The following is a 19178-nucleotide window of genomic DNA, read 5'->3' as shown; positions in this document are numbered from 1 at the left end:
AATAAGAATTATGGTATTAAAGTACATATTAGTAATTCAAGATTGTTTCTTTTCCCATTAGTTTGCACAGACATCTTATTGAACATTTAAATGCAGAGATAGTATTACATACTATCACAGATGTGAATGTTGCTTTGGAATGGATACGATCAACCTTGCTTTATATCAGAGCCCTGAAAAATCCATCTCATTATGGTTTGTTACTTTGACTTTTGAAAGGAGGATATTTTCAAACCAGCTGTGCCAGAATTTATGTTAGTAGGTTGCAGAATAGGATATAAAACAAATAAGTAACAGAAATAAAAGGTCAGGAGTCACAAATTCATTTAGAGGCAAGGGAGAAATTTTCACCCCCTTAACTTCTACCCTAGCACCATTAAAAATAGACCTGGGCCCTGCACAATAGTGTAGTGGTTAAAGTCCCTGCCTTACACATGCCAGGATCCCATATGGGTACCAGTTCTAATCCAGGCAGCTCCACTTCGCATCTAGCTCCCTGCTTGTGGCCTGGGAAAGCAGTCGAGGACGGCCCAAAAGCCTTGGGACCCTGCTCCCATGTTGGAGACCTGGAGGAAGTTTCTGGCTCCTAGCTTCATATCTCACAGCACCGGCCATTGTGGTCACTTGGGAAGGGAATCATCAGACTGATGATTTTCCTCTTTGTACATCTGAATTTGCAATAAAAATAAATAAATCTTGAAAAAAAATAGACCTGGTAGGCAAAAATTCAGTTGTAGCAAAAATAATAAAAAGTGGATGCACTATTTAAAATAGGCTAGCATTTTTTGAAGGATTAAACTGTCTGTACTGATATCTAGCTATTTTCTTAGTTTGAATTTCTGACTTCATTTAGTTGTCAAGAAATTGAAGTAGATAGTACTACCTTGTGTATAGTACATAGTTACTGGTTCTAAAGTCTCCCATCCAAGTACTAACCAGGACCGACCCTGCTTAGCTTCCAAGATCAGATGAGATCAGGCGCTTTCAGGGTGGTATGGCTGTAGACTTACTGGTTCTAAAGTTAACACACATCTGCTTCTAGAAAGTTTTTTCATGTGATACAGGATATAAAAATAGTTGCATCTGGACATTAAAATCTGACTTATTGCAGTATTATCCGAATACATGTAAGTTCACAGCTTTCAGATCATAATGTAAGCAGTCAATAAAAGAATATATAAATGTCCAGTCATTTAGCAAGTATATTTTGAATAGGCAATGTATTTCACTAGTTTAAATACATAGTATACCTGGACATTGTTATACCATAAAACAGGCTAAAGATAACTATCAATATCACAAGGATTTTAAAACAGTGATCATTTTCTATAGATGTATGAACTAATTAGGCTATTTCTTTTCTAAATGGGATTTAATTAGTTACTCTCTAATTAACTGGGGTGTGAACTGAGCCCATAAATACAAATTAAATCCTTTCTCTAATTTTTGTAAAATAAATTTTCATTTCTTACACAGGTTTTGCAGCTGGATTAAATAAAGAAGGAATTGAAGAAAAATTACAAGGTTAGATGCATTTTCTTCTAAAACTATAAATTTTAATGAAAAAGGCCAGTTGTTAGGAAAATAAAGACATTCTTTTGTAGATTGTTTTTTTAATTCAAACTTCTATACAGAAAAAAAGTACAAATTACTTTTTTATATATAAAGCTTGTCAAATGTATTTTTCTGGTGTAATGTGTCAAAATATTTTCCATTGTATAATGTGTTTATTTATATGCTTTTTAATTTTCATTTCTCTGCTTAAGAGATAAAGTTCCCATTCATTGCCCACGCTAGCCAGTACTGAACTAGGCAGAAGCTAGGAGCAGGCTCCTACTTCTGTCTCCTCTGGGTGTGGGAAGGGCCTAGCAATTCAACTGTCGCCTGCTGCCACCTTGGATGCTGTTTGGCAACAAGTTAGCTTCTTGGAATTATAGGGAATTGATCCCAGTTGCTTTTCCATGGAGGCAGGAATTTTAATTGCAAGGGCAAATGCCTACCTCTTCTTTTTCTTTCTAAAATAATCTTGGTCTTTGAAACTGTTGCCTTTTGGTATACATTCTTTATTTTTCTTTTCCAATTTAATTTTAATTAAAAAATAAGTGTAGCTTATGGACTTCCTATCTTCTTATCATTCAGTTAGTCTCTTAGACTTAACTTTCTTAAATTAACAAAACATTGTTAAACAGTTTTTAGATTAAAAATTCTATTTCTTTGATGTGTTCAGAGTGTCTTCCAATAAAAGAAAAAAATTGAGTCAACTAAAACTATGCAGGTACTTTAAATTTATTCTCTACATATATGTAACAAAACAGAAATGCAGAGATAAGGATGAAACAATGAAATTTCTTGTTGAAAAATAAACTGTTTCAGAGCATGGTGATATACAATTGCTATATTCATAATGCTGCTGTTGAGTTATGGATCCATGAAACATATTGTTCTCTAGGAATTTTTAATTAAAGCATGTATTTTGAAATACATATGAAAATAATGATCAAATATATAAGAAATCACATGGCCCAAGAGATATCTTATTATCTTCTTATAATTTTAATATTGTATCTTTTATTAAATTAGAAAAATCACATTTCATATTTGCCATGTCTTCAGTATTTTAGGGGTAGATAAATTTTGCCTCTAACAAAAAACAGCTAACATTTTGCTTTATAATCAAATATAAGGTTTCAGTATTGTAAAAGAGAAAAAAGATAGCATCTTTTCCTCATCTATTGTGAATTCCAAAGCTGATACCCCTATAACAAAAGACAAATAAGGAAAAGCTATAACAACTTTATTTATCCAAAGTTTTATGTGATGTGGGAGCTTTGAGAAATGAAAACCCTAAGACTCAGAGCAGCCTCTGCCTTTTTTTTTTTTTTTTTTTTTTGGCTAAGCCTGAGCAAAGAAGTGAGTAGTTGTAGGGGGAAAAAAAAAGATCATGGGGCGGGGGGATAAGGAGTTGATCTAATGGCAATAAACTAATCAAGTGGGTGGGAAATGAGGTGAGGGAACCTAACTAGGCAATTTTTTCAGACTTGTCTTCATCTCTATGTGTAACATTTCTGCCTAAGTATGGGGCAGAACTCCTTTGGAATTAGGGTCTTACTGTCTTTTCAGGTCAGATCCATTAGAGAATACCTCCATGACCATGCTTCACATAGAAATGCATGGCAGGATCACAGTGACCTTTTTACTTCTGCAGCCTTCTGAGTTTCCTTCACTTCAGAGTGCTTTGGAGTCAGCCTTTATGAGTCCTGTCATCATCCTTGGAAACCTGCCTTAAATTTTTTTTTAATTTACTTGTTTTTATTGGAAAGGCAAATCAGATTTATGGAGAGAAGGAGAAACAGAGAGGAAGATCTTCCATCCACTGGTTCACTCCCCACAAGGCACAAGGCTTTGGACCATCCTTTGATGCCTTCTCAGATCATAGGCAGGGGGTTGAATGGGAAGTTCACAAGGGGCGAATTTAACCATTGATCCATCACACTAGGCACACCTTAAATCTTTCATTATGCCAGTCATAGACAGCTACCTAAGTTGCCTTGCTACACTGCTGGGCCTGATGCATGCCAACTGTATGTTAACTATACCAGTGTGCCAGCAGTTGCCTGTTCTTTAACGTTAAATCTTCCAGATCCTTTTTTCAGGAAGAGAACTAAAAATTCAGATTTGGTTCTGAGGCAGGTCATAATCCTCTCACACAGAGTCCTAAGGCAGGCCTCTCCTAGGCAGTATGGCATGCCACTGGCACATTGACAGACTGGGAGGAAGCACAGCAGGAGGTCCTCACCAAAGTTCCAGGTGGATCCCCTACAGTGCACCACAATGCTAGGCCCAGGGTCTGAGGCCACAGTTCTTGGACAGGGTAGGGCACTCATAGCCTTTGACAGGCCAGGTGCCTAAAGCGTCCTAGGTGGGGCTTGTCCAGTGCACCACTGTGCTTGACTGGGAGCAGCAGGCTAGGGGCCTGATGGGTCCTAGGCTTATTGCACCTGCAACATGCCACTGCACTGGTCTCATCTAGGAGCAGCAGGCCAGGTACCTGATGGTTTTAGGCAACTAACCATCAACATGCCACCACACTGGGCAATGGTCTGAGACCAAATACCCGGTAGGAGCCTCCACTGATGCCCTTTGGCATTGCCAAGAAACCTGGATTTTCAAGTCCAGTTGGTCTCAGACATGACAAGATCTCTGATCTCAGGGACAAGAGCCCAGGGATATGTGTTCTGGCATTAGAGCATGTACTGCATGTTGTGCTACCTGGTATGTTGACTCCTGTGCAGGGGAGAGGGTCATGCCCAAGTACATATAAATGGTGAGTCAGCCTGCTCCTGTTAATCAGTCAAGGACCTCAGATGCCACTTCAAAAGTTTTAAAAGGCCACTGGTTTCTCAGATTTGGCAATTATAATTTGAGGTGGGGGATTGTGGGAAGCAGGTGGACACAGCCATTGCCACAGGCTGGAATTTCTCTGGTTCATTGAGATGGACCCATTAGGTGAGGTAGAAGAGATGTCCAGACTCCATACATGGAAGGCCTATATCACAAATCAGAAAGAAATAGCTATAGAAGATGAGTTAAATCTACATCCTTCTACAATGCTTAAGAATAAGAGTCTGAAATCTCTGTGGGCTGTGGGGAGAATGAAATGCGACAGTTAGTTAGCTCAGAGTTATGAATTGAAAGCTATACCTTCTCTGCCCTGTGTAATTACTTTGAGGACTAGATGAGATAATATGTGTAATGAATTTAAAATGTTCCAGGTTTTTAATCTTGTACTGAATATTGCTTTTATTACTGGTGTTGTTATTTTTAATATAAAGTTTTTTTAGTGTATTAGTTGGCATTTTATAAATGTTTTCCTTACCATTTATGTAGGAACTATAGTTCTTTCTAGAACAATAAACAGAAACATCTTAGAATATTTAATAATGAATTCTGTTCCTAGCTTTCTTAATAGAATTAAATATGTCTTTTCTATAATTGAACAGAATTATGTCTGAAGAATCTGAATGCTTTATCATCTCTGGAATTGATAAAGATGGATGAAAATGTTAACTTCAAACCAACTGGTATTTTTTCTGATTATTAACAAATTTAATGATTGCTTACTGATGACCAAATTAAAAAATATATATTGCCTAAAATTTTGATGATGGTAAAAGTGAATTATACTTGAATTCTAAAAAGCATGTTATCTTTGCAAACTGCAAGCACAGTGTATTTATGTGAGTTCTATGTACGTAAGTATAGAACCTCTTTTTTTGACAATCACAGATTTGCCTGTCGATTCTGACAATTTAGGACAGTAGATTAAAATATTTAGATCTTGGATTGCTTTAGACCTGTAGACACCATTTTGTTAGTTCTTTAATATTGAGGAATTTATTATTTGGATTTTTGCTTAGACTCCTGTAGGGGAAGAAATATGATTTTCTACTCATTTAAGATCCATTGGCTGGGGTGCCTATAACAACAACAACAACAAAAAAAAAACCATAGTAATTTAGTGACCAGAAACCTTCAAAATGAAGACCCAAAGAAGTTACTAAATGTGATTTTTTAATGTTGGGTTTAATAGTGGCAACTTGGAAGAAAATGGGACAAAGTGAGCTAGCTGTAAAAAAAAAAAATCAACCTGGGGGAAACAGCAAATTCAGTTTATTCAGATTCTTGTCTGTTTCCTTGATCTTGGAGAAAGTAATACAGTTTTATTCCAGGTAGAAAGTATTTTATGACCTGCTCCCAATATAAGATCAGATCATCCTTCTCACACAGTACATTTCTAAAATTCTTTTAGCTCAAAATGTTTAATTTCAAAAAACCTTATTTTGGGATAAAGTTTTCTGAACTTTGCAGTTCTTTTTTATTCATTCTCTTTAATTTTTTTTGTTTTTAATATTGTTTACATAGTTGAAGGGTGCACACCCATGTGGATCTCCAGTTAGTTTGGGGAAAGTCCAGTCATGGAGGACGGCGGATAGGACAAATGTTTCAACATTTTTCCCTACTATATCTGCAGTGGGAGAGTGGGGGCACTAACAATGGGGTGCCATCAAACCACCTCAGTACCTGGGGACAGGGTTAGTCATTTGATGACACCTTTATAGACCCTGATATGGGGAAGAATGTTCTGAGGGTGTTACTTAAGTGGTTTCGATAGGTCCATTAACTTCCTTGCATGAGAATTGAGGAAACCTTTCCAATTCTGCTGGCTGATCAAGTCCACCTTAGTGCATTCTCAGGCCCAGGAACATGTTTGCAAAGCTTGGCTAGGAGAGTTTCTAATCTGCTCTGCTTGCCATTCTTTCTGCTGGCCTAGATAAGCTGGCTGTCATGTCCTCTGTATGCGTCTGGGCATGGTGTCTACTGCACAGGCATTAGCTGCTGAGGAGGCTCAGTCCTGATACATGTACTCTAAGGTCAGATCACGTATATTGTGATTTTCCCTGTCACCAGGGTTTGAGTCCAAGCATCTAGTTGAGCAGTCCACCAACATACCTCCCCACATGCTTATCTCACTAGACAACTTACAGATTCTAAGGATTGTATCTTCTATGGCTTTTTGTTGTGTCTGTGTTTGGTATCATTAAAGGCACAGAGGATACTTAGAAAGTGCTTCTTAAACTAATGAAAAAACAGCTTCTTTCGGCTGATGGAAGGAATATTCTTATTCTCACAGAGGCAGGAAGATTGATGGCTTGGTATTATATAACATTTGACACAGTGAAGAAATTTCGCAAAATTAATGGAACAGAAACTTTATCAGATCTGGTAAATTAATTTTCACTAGAAATTGAATAATTATATAATATAAAATAGTATTGTAGAAACAGCTAAAATATTATATCACATAACTTGAACAGAAAAGATAATGTTATAGTATTTGTATCTTCCCTAGTATATTTCTGATCATCTTGGATTATGTTTTCAATTCTATCTCTTGTCACACTTATGAAAATTGAGATAAATTGCAAAGCAGATATGGAAGCTACCTTACAACATATACAATAATGCTGATTGCTTTGACAGTATAATATGTGATATGTGAAAAAGATCCCAGACAATGTGGTTTGATATATTAGGAAATAAGCCAATGCAACATATGTGACTTATATTAGCAACCATTTCCTAAATCATTTGTTGCACCCAAATATCAGTGTCAGTGGAAATTGAATAGTATTGCTAATATCCCAGAAAAAAATGAGCTGATTATAAAGAATGGAGAATAGCAGGTTATATTAAGATATCAACAGTTGGGGAAACTTTGTGGCTGTGGTAGTAAACAGATCACATGCATGTTGAGAGTGCTGGAACTCAGTGTAGATCCTTTATCCTTTCCTGGAGACATAAAAATATTTATGCTCAGATTTTAACGATTTATTTTTGTGTAAAATATTGAGAAAAATATTATTATACTTAAACCTATAAAACAGAATTTCAGTTAAGGAGTCATGTGAGTAAACAATGATAAAAGGCAGAGTTTCTATTTTCAGGCAAATATTATTTTTAAGAATGGATTAAGAGTAGCAAATAACCAATATTAACCTTAACATATCACATCTGGACTTCAGCAAGTGTGTGACAATTACAGCAATTGTTAGTTCCATTTTACAGATGTAGGATATTAAAGTATAGCACATTATGTGTATCTCACAGAACTAGGTTCTAGAATGCAAATTTCTTATTATTTAAAGCATTCTTCCCATTACTAAATAAATCTCAGTTGGGATAATGATTTGCAAAAGTACAGCAGAATGAATATTAATAGGAGTAGTAAGAACAACAATTTTGAGTGCTTGTTACTATCAACTAGGCAGTAAATTAAATTGTCTTGTTATTCCTACAGTTTTTTGGTATAGTCCCATTGTCTAGCCACAGTACACATGAAAGTTATCTGGCCTTTGTTAATGAATAAATGAATCTTTAAACAAGTAAAATGTGTGAAGTTTTTAATTCTGCTAAGTTTATTAAGAAAAGTTCATTGGCCAAAGGCAGTATAAAACATAAATATATTCAAACAGAATTCCAGGTAAGAAGTAAAAAAAATGTACTTCATTAAATGAACAAATGCTAAAATTTTGTAGATCACAATGATAGCCAGCTGCAAGGAATTTCTGGATATACAGTTAAGAATAAGTGAGAAGAAAACACTGAATACTTTGAACAAAGATGCAAATCGAATAACTATCAGGTACAAAAATTATGTATGTTTTAAATAATTTGAAAATGCTTTATTTAGTAAATAATGCTAAAAGTTTTATCTTATGCTTTTATTTACAGATTCCCAATGGAAGGGAGGATTAAAACAAGAGAAATGAAAGTAAATTGGTAAAGATAATTTTTAAATGATGAATAGTGGATCGTGATCCATAATATGAAGTTCTTCTTTTTAGCTCTAATACATTCTAAATTCGTTTTCTTTAATGTGGCATGTTTAAGTAAAAAGAGTCAGTATATAGGTATAAGTTAATTTCTAAGAAAACTTAAAAGTTTTAAATTAAAATGGATGGATTGTGAAGGCTTTTTTTACTCAACAAACATTTGTTGAAGGTGTATTCTGCTGAGGCAAGGTGGACAATAGAGAGAAGGCAGGCTTCTTACACTTTCAGTCGTCAGGATATTTCAAGTTAGCTTGGATGAAAACATGTATATAATAATAATGGACAGTAGGAAAACATGTAGTTAATGTATGGGTTGAACAGTAGTAGTATAATTGAAATGACAAATAGTATAAGCAAAAACACTAGTGAATGCACATGTGACAAATGTCTATTCTGGCAAGATTGAGTATATGTATAGAGTAGTAATTGGATGATTAAAATAAAATTATACTGTAGCCTGTGACTTTTACCCAGTTTGCAATTACAAATCCAACGACATTTATTCTACTAAGTGCTTATGTACTTAGGTCTTAGTGTTAGATAACTTTTTGACTTAAGTGATGCAATTTAATGTGAAATAATAGTCTTATGTTGCTTAACAAAACTAGTTAGCCAAATAAGGTTTTTCTTTCTCAGCCAGAGGAGGCTATTCTTTCTTTGGGATACTTCCTAACGTCTCATTGAATTTCATATCCCTAATACATAAGAAACAATCTTGTGTTTTCTATTAAATTTGTTAGATATATCTATAACTTGTGTCACAGAAGTTAATTTTCTGTTTCATAGCTGTATTTCTCAGAAATTTGAATACACTCAGAGATCATAGAAAACTTATTTTCACACATTAGGAGAGTGATGACCAGATAGATACGTTATGATTTAACCAAGACTGAGTTTCTATGTAGGTAACTGAAACAGAACTAGAATCTAGAGTTCTTGATTCTTCCAATGATTTTATACTCCCGGCATACTTTGTTGTTTCAGTTACTGAGTCACATTAAATTAAGACAATCTTTTTGGGAATATGTTCTTTGCAAATTCAGTGCTTTCATTAATCTTGCCTTAATTTGGATTATAACATTCTTTTGATTGCAGCTATGATGTAAAAATTAATGACTTTCTACATATCATAATTTATTTTCCATTATCATTTTCCATCTTTGTGTACTTTATTTGAGCTTAGCTGAAAAGAGAAAAGTAAGTATGTTTAATACAATATACAGTTGTTCAGTAGGTGATGGTGGTTAATGGTTTACTACTTTCATGGCCCTCTCATCCCTGTTGTTTGCAGAATTTCAGATCTGTTACCCAAACAGATGTTAATTATCTTAGTTTTTAAATTGTCCAAGTTTCTACTCTTTCATTTTGGGATTTTTAATTTTTTATACTTTAAACCCCTAGGGCTTCCCTTTTCAAGCACTAGTTTTGTTTGATTTAACTGGTATTGTTCAAAGAACTTCTAGCATGTGATATTAAGCCATCATACCAAGACCTTGACTTCTTGGCTAAAATCTAGTATTTGTGTTTAAACCAAATGACCTGATCATAGGGTTTTTTGTTTGCTTGCTTGTTTGTTTTAAGGTTTTATTTATTTTTATTGCAAAGTCAGATTTACCGAGGGAAGGACAGACAGCGAGAAAGATCTTCCATCCACTGGTTCAGTCCCTAAGTGGCTGCAATGGCTGGAGCTGAGCCGATCCAAAATCAGAAGACAGGAGTTGTTTCTTCCTGGTCTTCCATATGTGTACAGAATCCCAAGGTTTTAGGGCATCTTCTACTGCCTTCCCAGGCCACAAGCAGGGAGCTGGAGAAGTAGAGCAGCTGAGATGAACCAGCACCATTTGGAATCTGGGTGCTTGTAAAGTGAGGATTTGGCTACTGAGTCATTTTGCAGATCACATTTGAGCGATCTTAAAACTTTGACAAGTTTTATTTAATGAATACCTGAAAGTACTTCATCTACATATTCCCATCAGTTCTGTCTTTGTTAGTAAATCATATTAACTTTAAACACATTTTGGTCACTTCTATTTTTATATTTTCTCTGCTAAAACTAAACTGTGAGGGCCCAGCATGGTAGCCTAGCAGCTAAAGTCCTCGCCTTGAATGAGCCGGGATCCCATATGGGCACTGGTTCTAATTCCAGCAGCCCCACTTCCCATCCAGCTCCCTGCTTGTAGCCTGGGAAAGCAGTCCAGGATGGCCCAAAGCCCTGGGACTCTGCACCCGCGTGGGAGACCCGGAAGAGGATCCAGGCTCCTGGTTTCTGATTGGTGCAGCTCCGGCCATTGCAACTGCTTGGGGAGTGAATCATCAGACAGAAGCTCTTCCTCTCTGTCTCTCCTCCTATCTATGTATCTGCCTTTCAAATAAAAATAAAATCTTAAAAAAAACACCCTAAACTGTGAAATATAACTGTCCTGTCGTATCTCTTTATACAATTGATTGGTTTTTTCTTAACCAGATATCTTTCTGGGATGGTGCTGAGGTATAGTGGGTAAAGCTGCCACCTGGGGTGCCACTGTTCCATATGCAGGCCTGTTTGAGTAATGGCTATTGCCATTCTGATCCAATTCCCTGCTGGGTTGCCTGGGAAGGCAGCAGAGGATAGCAAAGGCGCTTGGGCTCCTGCATCCACAAGAGGGACTGGGAGGAAGCTCTAAAGATGTATTTCTATTTCTATCTATCTATCTCCTGAGAGAGAGAAATAGCTGGAGAGAGAATCTTTCCTCCGAAAGAATAATAATGTCCAGTAACCAAAGTTAGAACTGAGTAATTTTCATATCAATATCTGATTAGGTAAATATGTAGTAGAGACAGGAAGGAAAGTACTGGGATAAAGTAGGAACAGTCAACAGGGAAATGTTTGTTCCTAACAACTATCCCCTCAAATTTCTTGGTCTAGCAACCAATCAACTAATATGCTACTGTCCTTCATATATTGAATAAAATTTTCAGCACCAAACTCTATGACTGGCCTACTTTTATTTATTAAGCTACCTAGGCAATTAGTAAATATTTATGAATAATAAAAATTGTGTTATTTCCCTACAATGCCCTGGAAAGAGACAGTAGAGCTGAAACACTGAATGTGTTGGGGAAGAAAAGGGTGATTTTAGATGTGTTGAGATTAAAGTGCCAGTTTAAGAAGTTCTGAGGGAAACAATATTAGAGAAAAAAATGAGTGAATAAAGAATAGGAAATGGACTGAATTTTTACGGGTTGGGAAAAAAAATCAATAATGACTTAAAACAATAATAAGGCAAAATATAAATCATGTATTTTCCCAGAAATCAAGAACAAGAATAAATGTAAGAAAGAACAGTTCAAACAGTGGTGTCAAATAGTAGCTTTTAAGGGGAAATAATGAGATTTGTTTTTCTTCTAGTCTTATTCAAGCTCAACTAGGATGTATTCCCATTCAAGATTTTGCTTTGACACAAGATATAGCGAAGATTTTCAGAACTGGCTCACGAGTTACAAGATGTATGTTAACAAGAATTGTGAATTTTTGATATTTTTCTAGTTGACTATTATATTGGATTTAATTTTGGAAACTTTTCTTTTTAGGGTTGTCAGATTTTGTCGCTGCTCAGGAACAGAAGTTTACCATCTTACTGAATAGCTTAATTTTGGCTAAATGTTTTAGGTGTAAACTTTGGGAAAACTCTCTACATGTTTCCAAACAGTTGGAAAAAATTGGTAGGTCCTTATTAAAGGCAGGAAGTTTTGTAATATCTAAAATATATTTTGTATTCCACATAATAAAGAACATTCTGTGGTAGCTATGAACCTCTATGAACCTTGCATTTGTAGGCCTATGCAAAGTACTCATACTTTTTTTTAAAAAATCTTTCATTTTCAATTCTTCTTAAGGAATTTTATTTGAAATCAAGTGAATAGTATATGAATAAGTCAATAATAATTAATACCCTCATTTTAAAATTTGTTCTCATGCCAAGGGTGAACTTTTTTTAAAAAAAAAAATATTTATTGGGGCTGATACTGTGACATAGCAGGTTCAAAACCACCACTTACAGCATTGGATCCCACATGAGTGTTATTTTAAGTTGTGGCTACCCCACTTCCAATCCTGTTCCTTGATAATGGCCTGGGGAAAGCACCTGAAGATGGCTCAAGTGTTTGGTTCCTTGCCACCTACACAAGAGATGAGGATGAAGCCTCTGGCTCCTGGCTTCAGCCTGGCCCAGTGCTGGAGGTTGCAACCATCTTGCACTTGAGCCAGCAGATGGAAAACCTCTGTCCCTGTCTCTGACTCAATAACTGTGCCTTTTAAATTAAATAAAATTTATTTATTAAAACTAGAGTTACGGGAACAGGCATAAAGAGAGATATCTTACATTTGCTGGTCCATTTTGCAAATGACCTCAGCAGCAGCAGCACTGGGTTAGGCAAGGAGCCAGGAGCTTCTTCTTGGTCTATCATGTGGGAGACAGATCCCAAACAGTGTTGGGCCATAGTCCACTGCCTTTTTCAGGCCAAATCAGGCACCTGGATTACAGGTAGAGTAGTCAGGCTGGTTGGCACACAAATGGATTACTATAGTAGTTAGGTTTTTAAAAAGAGATTTACTTATTTTTATTGGAACAACAGATTTACAAAGAGAAGGAGAGACAGAGAAAAAGATTGTCAGTCTGCTGGTTCACTCAAATGGCCACAACAGCTGGAGCTGAGCTGATCTGAAGCCAGGAACCAGGAGCCTCTTCTGGGTCTCCCACAATGGTGCAGAGTCCCAGGACTTTGGGGTTTTCTCTTCTGCTTTGCCAGGCAACAAGCAGGGAGCTGGATGGAAAGTGAAGCAGCTGAGACATGAACCGGTGCCTTTATGGGATCCTGGTACTTGAAGGGGGAAGATCTTCCAGTTGAGCCATTGTGCCAGCTCAATAGTAATTAGTTAACTGTATGATACTTTCTTTCACTTTTAGTTTATTTGACAGAAAAAGAGAGAGTACGGAAATGAGGAGGTAGTGAAAGTATGCCTCTATTTGCTGATTCAGTTCCACAGTGCCTGTAATAATTGTGATGGGACTGATCCTGGGAGTCATAAACGCAATCCAGGTCTCCCATGAGGTGACTGGGACCCAACTACTTGCAGCATTAGCTTTTCCTGCCAGGGTTTGTATTAGCAGCAAGTTGAATTAGGAGCTGGAGTAAGCTATAACCAACCCAGGCACTTCAGTATGTGATGCAAATATCTTAACTGGCATCTAAAACAACAGTTCAAATTCCCACTTTTTACTTTTTGACTATCTAGTATTTTCAATGGCAAGGTCCAGAATTAGCAATCTTGACTGATCCTAATTAGTAAATTATTTATAATTTTACCCTTTTTTTTAAATACAGTAGGCTTTTAGAACTAATCTTTATAAAAATTCTGTAGACAAGACTGCTTGATGATTTCCTATTAGGTATGCACTGAAAAACTCTAAAAGGATGTCATTTACAGCAACTGGGATTGGTAAGGACTCTTAAAGTTTCCAATTTGGTAGCCCTGACTTTATGACCCTATTCCTTCTTAGTATTCCTGAGACCTGTTATACCATGACTGACAAACTTGGTAATTTTACTATTTGTATGCATGTTGAGGACATTAAAAATTATATAATGGATTTTTTAGGAGTCATCTGATTATTCTTTTGCACAAGTATCTCAACAGTTTTGTGAGGATTTCAGTACTTTTTATTCACATGAAATTTGAAATCAGTGGGGTGGCAGACCCCATTAACTACATGGTAGGAAGCAAGACTTTTAATTTGGGAAGGTTGTTTATCTGAACATTAAGGAGATAGGAATTTATAGAAAATCTTGAAATTAGGTTAGATCATTAAAAATAAATTTCATTTTATTTAAAAAAGTCAGCCAGTCTTTCTAGAATATGTCAATTTAGGCACCCATTGCATTTCCTCTCTTCCTGATTACCAAATATTAATCTATTTTTACATATACTCAGTATAGGTAAGTAGAAAGACACAAATATTGTTCAGAAAAACACTACAGAAAAAGAGAATCCACACAGAGAAAAGTTTTATTAACCTTAGTAAAATTTTTTTAAAAATTACTACAAATTGATTTTGAACAGTGACTATAAACAAGAATGTTAAAAAAAACTGAGAAAAAATTTTGCAACAGAATTGAAATGAACAAGTAGCTGTCTCAAGAAAATGAGTTAAGGAAATTTACAAATCTAGTGGTAGATACAAATATGGAAATAGGAATGCCACATTTTCTCCATTAATACATGTGCCTTAAGTATAATCTTGACAGCTATGTTCTGTTGCAGGATTTGGATAAATTCATTTTTAAGAGTATAGAAATTTACTATTCCACCTTCTGAAAACATAAAGAAAACAGAAGAGGTCCAAAGATGAAAATTAACTTTAAGGAACAGTATAAAGGCCAATGAGGCTGAAGTAATCAACAGACAAAGGTAGTAAGAAATTAGTTGGAAGAGGTAGGCTGTGCAAGTCATATAGACAAGGAAGTTTATCCTTATTATCGAAAGTGCCACTTTCTTCTAAATGCAAAGGAAAAGTGTTGAAAGTTTTAGGCAACAGAAATAAAATTAGGTCCGGAAATGAAACTACAAAGCATAATCATAGTTTCTTGAAATAATATTTTCATCTCTGAATCATGTTTCTCTCAAACATAAATATAAAAGTACATGCCTTTTGATGCTAGCCCTCTAGATAATGTATCTAAACAACTTCATTTGTGCATTTTAAAAAATGATACTAGAAGATAAGACTTTTGCAGTGGGGGCGGGCAGGTGGAGTTTGGCCTAGTGGTTAAAATCCCAGTCAGACACCCTGACAGTCCCCTGTCACAGTATCTGGGTTTACAGCTGAGCTTCAGCTCCTGATTCCAGCTTCTGCTAATACAGAGACCCTGCCAAGTGGCAGTGATGGCCTCAGTGGTGAGGTCCTGCCTAGTGTAAGGGGACTGCATTGGGTTGCCAGCTCCCCGGTTTGACCCTAGTCCAACTCTGGCAGGTATAGGCATTTGGGTAGTGAACCAGTAGATCCAAGCATTTCTTGCTCTCTCTTTCTCTACTTGAATCTCAAATGATAATTTTAAAATGTTTATTTAGTTGCAGAAGGTTTCAAATCCATGCATACAAAGAAGCTTCAAAATTTGTAAGAACTGTATTATTATGAAAATGCATGCATTTCAAAAGGTTTTTAAATATAAAAACAGTTATATTTAATATCATTTTCCATGACGTTTTTAAAGTTTTCTGATAGTAAAACTAAGGATTGAAGCATCAAGTTACCAGAGTTCTTATAAAATGTTTATTTTATTTAAATTTGAAGAAACTAAATTGATTATAGTTGAATGATGTCCCAAGCCAAATAAGTCTATATGTTTTGCTGCACTAATATACTTGATACTGGGTACTTCATAAAGAAAAGTTGATTTTGCGCACAGTTGTGGAGGTTGAAGAGCATAGCATCTGGTTTGTGCCTTACAGCAATGGCATTATGATGATGAAAGAGCTTTCTTGACAAGAAAGGAAACAAGAGACAGAGATTTGGTTTGTTCTTTAACCCATTCTCTTTGAAACTAACTCACTATTGCCAGACCAACCTATTTTTCAAGACTAGTATTAATCCATTTCTAGGGTGGTCCCCAATGACTTAATTACCCTCCACTAGACCCTACCTCTGAAATGTTTCATCACATCAACAAGAGCCCACTGGGTACCAAGCCTCTGGTACATGAACATTTGGGGAACCCATTCAAACTGTATCCAAACCAAAGGAGTTATTTGATTGATACTTATTATTTTTAAATTAGTGTTATTAAATAATTAGTGATTTCTTTAAAGATGGATTATTTTAAAAGCTATTGTTTAACTTCCCATAGGTGTAACATTGTCAAATGCCATGGTAAATGCAGGTTTGACCTCGTTTAAAAGAATAGAAGAAACAGATGCAAGAGAACTTGAACTGGTATTTAATATTTAATTATTCCTGAAGTCAGGTACCAACCTGGCTTCTCTCTGAATTCTAAGATTCTAAGCCCTCAATATTATATGTACTTCTATTAAAATTATTTCCCTTTTTTATAATTATCAGTATTTTAGCCTACCAAATTCTAAGTAATAAGTATTATATTAAAGGTATTTAAAAATGTATTATTAAAATAATTTTCAGTGTTATAATATAAAAATAATTATGCAAATGTGTTTAGGTTTTAAGTAGACATCCTCCATTTGGAACCCAGATAAAGGAAACTGTTACACATCTACCAAAGTATGAACTTGAAGTGAAACAGGTAAATATTTTTGTTTCCTAAATATTATGAGTGTCTTCATAAGTAACGTTAGAGCTGAGTAGATGTTACGGTTATTTTTAAACACTTGTTTTTCCTGTCTTTTTTGAAGATTGCAAGATATGGTGATACAAAGGCAGAAATACTAGTGACCATTACATTAAGAAATTTTGAACAACTACAGACTAAAAGAACAGCACCAGATTCTCACTGTATTACCTTAATCATTGGTGATGCAGATAATCAAGTAGTTTTTAGGCACAAAATTATGTAAGTATGGAAGTGATGATACTTTTATTTTACTTTATTTATAAGCATATACTGTAAAAGAAAACTTCCACTGAAGAAAAGAGTAATAAAAATCACGATGGGATAAATTAATTTACATTTTTCTAGAACAATATTTGGATAGTTGCTCTATATTAACAAAGGCATGGCTTGTCTTTTTTTAAGATTTTTTTTTTATTGGAAAGGCAGATATATAGGTAGGAGGAGAGACAGAGAGGAAGAGCTTCTGTCTGATGATTCACTCCCCAAGCAGTTGCAATGGCCGGAGCTGCACCAATCAGAAACCAGGAGCCTGGATCCTCTTCTGGGTCTCCCACACGAGTGCAGAGTCCCAGGGCTTTGGGCCATCCTAGACTGCTTTCCCAGGCCACAAGCAGGGAGCTGGATGGGAAGTGGGGCTGCTGGAATTAGAACCAGTGCCCATATGGGATCCCGGCTCATTCAAGGCAAGGACTTTAGCCACTAGGCTACCATGCTAGGCTCTGTTGTTTTGATTATTATGTTAATGTCAAATGAGTTAAAAATAAAGTGTGTTCCCAAAGTCTGAAATAAGTGAATAAATAACCATTTAGAGGCTTTTTTTGCTGATGTTCTCCAGTCACTCATGACTTTATTACTCTTTGGGCACTCTTCTTGTATTCGGTTTGATGTGTATTTACAAGTTAAATCCAACAAACTACCACAGCTTCATTGCAGGATCCATGCAGCTAAATCATATAGATAAATAACATATTCTCCTTTATACCTAGTTTTCTGGCATGCCTTTTTTTGTAATTTTTACTTAAACATTTTTTCAAATACTATTTTCTGCAGAGCAGGCACCATGATGGAGTAGACTAAGCCTCTTCCTGTTTCACCAGCATCCCATTTGGGTGCCAGTTCTTGTCCCAGCTGCTCCACTTCCCATCTAACTCTCTGCTTGTGGGCTGAGAAAGCAGTCGAGGATGCCCCAAAGCTGTGGGACCCTTTTTCCATATGGGAACCCAAAGGTAGTGCCTGATTCTTGGCTTCAGATCTACTCAGCTCCAGTCATTTTGGCCATTTGGGAAGTGAACCAACAGATAAGATACTTCTCTCTCTGACTTTTCCTTTCAAATAAAAATAAGATAAATCTTAAAAAATTATCTATGATTTTCTCCTAAGCTGTCATAGGCAAATTCTACAAATTGCTATAGTTTTGACCTCTTAGTAGGTACCAAATATTGAATTATTTAATATTTACATGACACTTGTGCTGTCATCATCTATACATTGTAGAGGAGGAAACTGAGAAAAAGAGAGCTTTAATTCTTTGGCCCCAGTCATGCGGCTATTTAATAGCAAAGTGTAAATTTGAATCAGCATTTCAACTGTAGAGACCTGTGCTGACAAATTGAGGAATAACAGTGACTCTGAAATGGAAATGTTTTATTGTTGTCAGTATACTAGAAGATACCTTCATGCAAGTCTCTCAAAGTTACTGCAGTGACTAATGGGATATCATGTTCACTAGTAACTGTACTCTTCTAATTAGCTAAGGTACATTTATAGAGAATCTGCAGTGTGTGGATGTTTGGTCTCTGTGACTGCCAATGAGGCTAAACAAATTCAGTCATAAAATTTGTTGCTAGTTTGTGATTGTTTTAATAAAAATAATTTCAAATCAGTGTAAAAGATACTATTGAAATAGTTCTCCCTAGTCATTGTAACTTGTGTGTCGCTAGCTTGCAGTGGCAGTGAACTTTTGAGCATGCTCATGTGGTTTTTTAATGACAAATACATATAAAAGGTGGAATTGAGTCAATGCAACCTTGAATCAGCTACATGAGTGATCTTCAGAATGTAGGAAATGTGTATTATGAAAAGACTCTTCATGGATTAAAATTTTTACTAAAATAAATGTTTCTTTTAATTCTATATTTCCATGAGCTTTTAAAGAAAAATTATCTGTTTTCCTACATTTGAAAAATAGAACAGAGAGATAGAACTCTGATTTGCTCCCCCAAATACCTAAACAGTAAGGACTGGGCCAGGCTGAAGCCAGGAACCCCAACCCTAACCCATTTAGATGACAAGGTCCCAAGCACTTGAACTGTCGTCTCTTACCTGCCAAGGTGCATTAGCAGGAAGCTGGGTTGGAAGCATAGCAGAGACCTGAATCAGCACTCTGACATGTTAGGCAGACATCCCAAACAGCTGCTTAAGCCACTGCCCCACACTGCCCAC

The 19178-nt window shown here is 35.9% G+C and overlaps 1 protein-coding gene across 1 annotated transcript in view; it reads left to right on the top strand.

The window, feature by feature from the left end:
- Window positions 1–19178, top strand: part of HFM1 (helicase for meiosis 1) — a 117998-nt gene that overhangs the window by 37108 nt on the left and 61712 nt on the right. Inside the window, 11 exon segments of the mRNA XM_040999009.1 lie at window positions 62–195; window positions 1477–1524; window positions 5001–5081; window positions 6692–6783; window positions 8097–8203; window positions 8293–8340; window positions 11782–11879; window positions 11964–12095; window positions 16278–16363; window positions 16605–16688; window positions 16798–16955. Coding sequence (XP_040854943.1) covers window positions 62–195; window positions 1477–1524; window positions 5001–5081; window positions 6692–6783; window positions 8097–8203; window positions 8293–8340; window positions 11782–11879; window positions 11964–12095; window positions 16278–16363; window positions 16605–16688; window positions 16798–16955 — 1068 coding nt within the window.

This window comes from Ochotona curzoniae, unplaced genomic scaffold, assembly GCF_017591425.1.
Source record: "Ochotona curzoniae isolate NIBS_2020 unplaced genomic scaffold, NIBS_Ocur_1.0 scaffold_1037, whole genome shotgun sequence".
In the NCBI taxonomy this organism is placed as follows: Eukaryota; Metazoa; Chordata; class Mammalia; order Lagomorpha; family Ochotonidae; genus Ochotona; species Ochotona curzoniae.
This window is presented reverse-complemented; position numbering and strand designations above follow the sequence as displayed.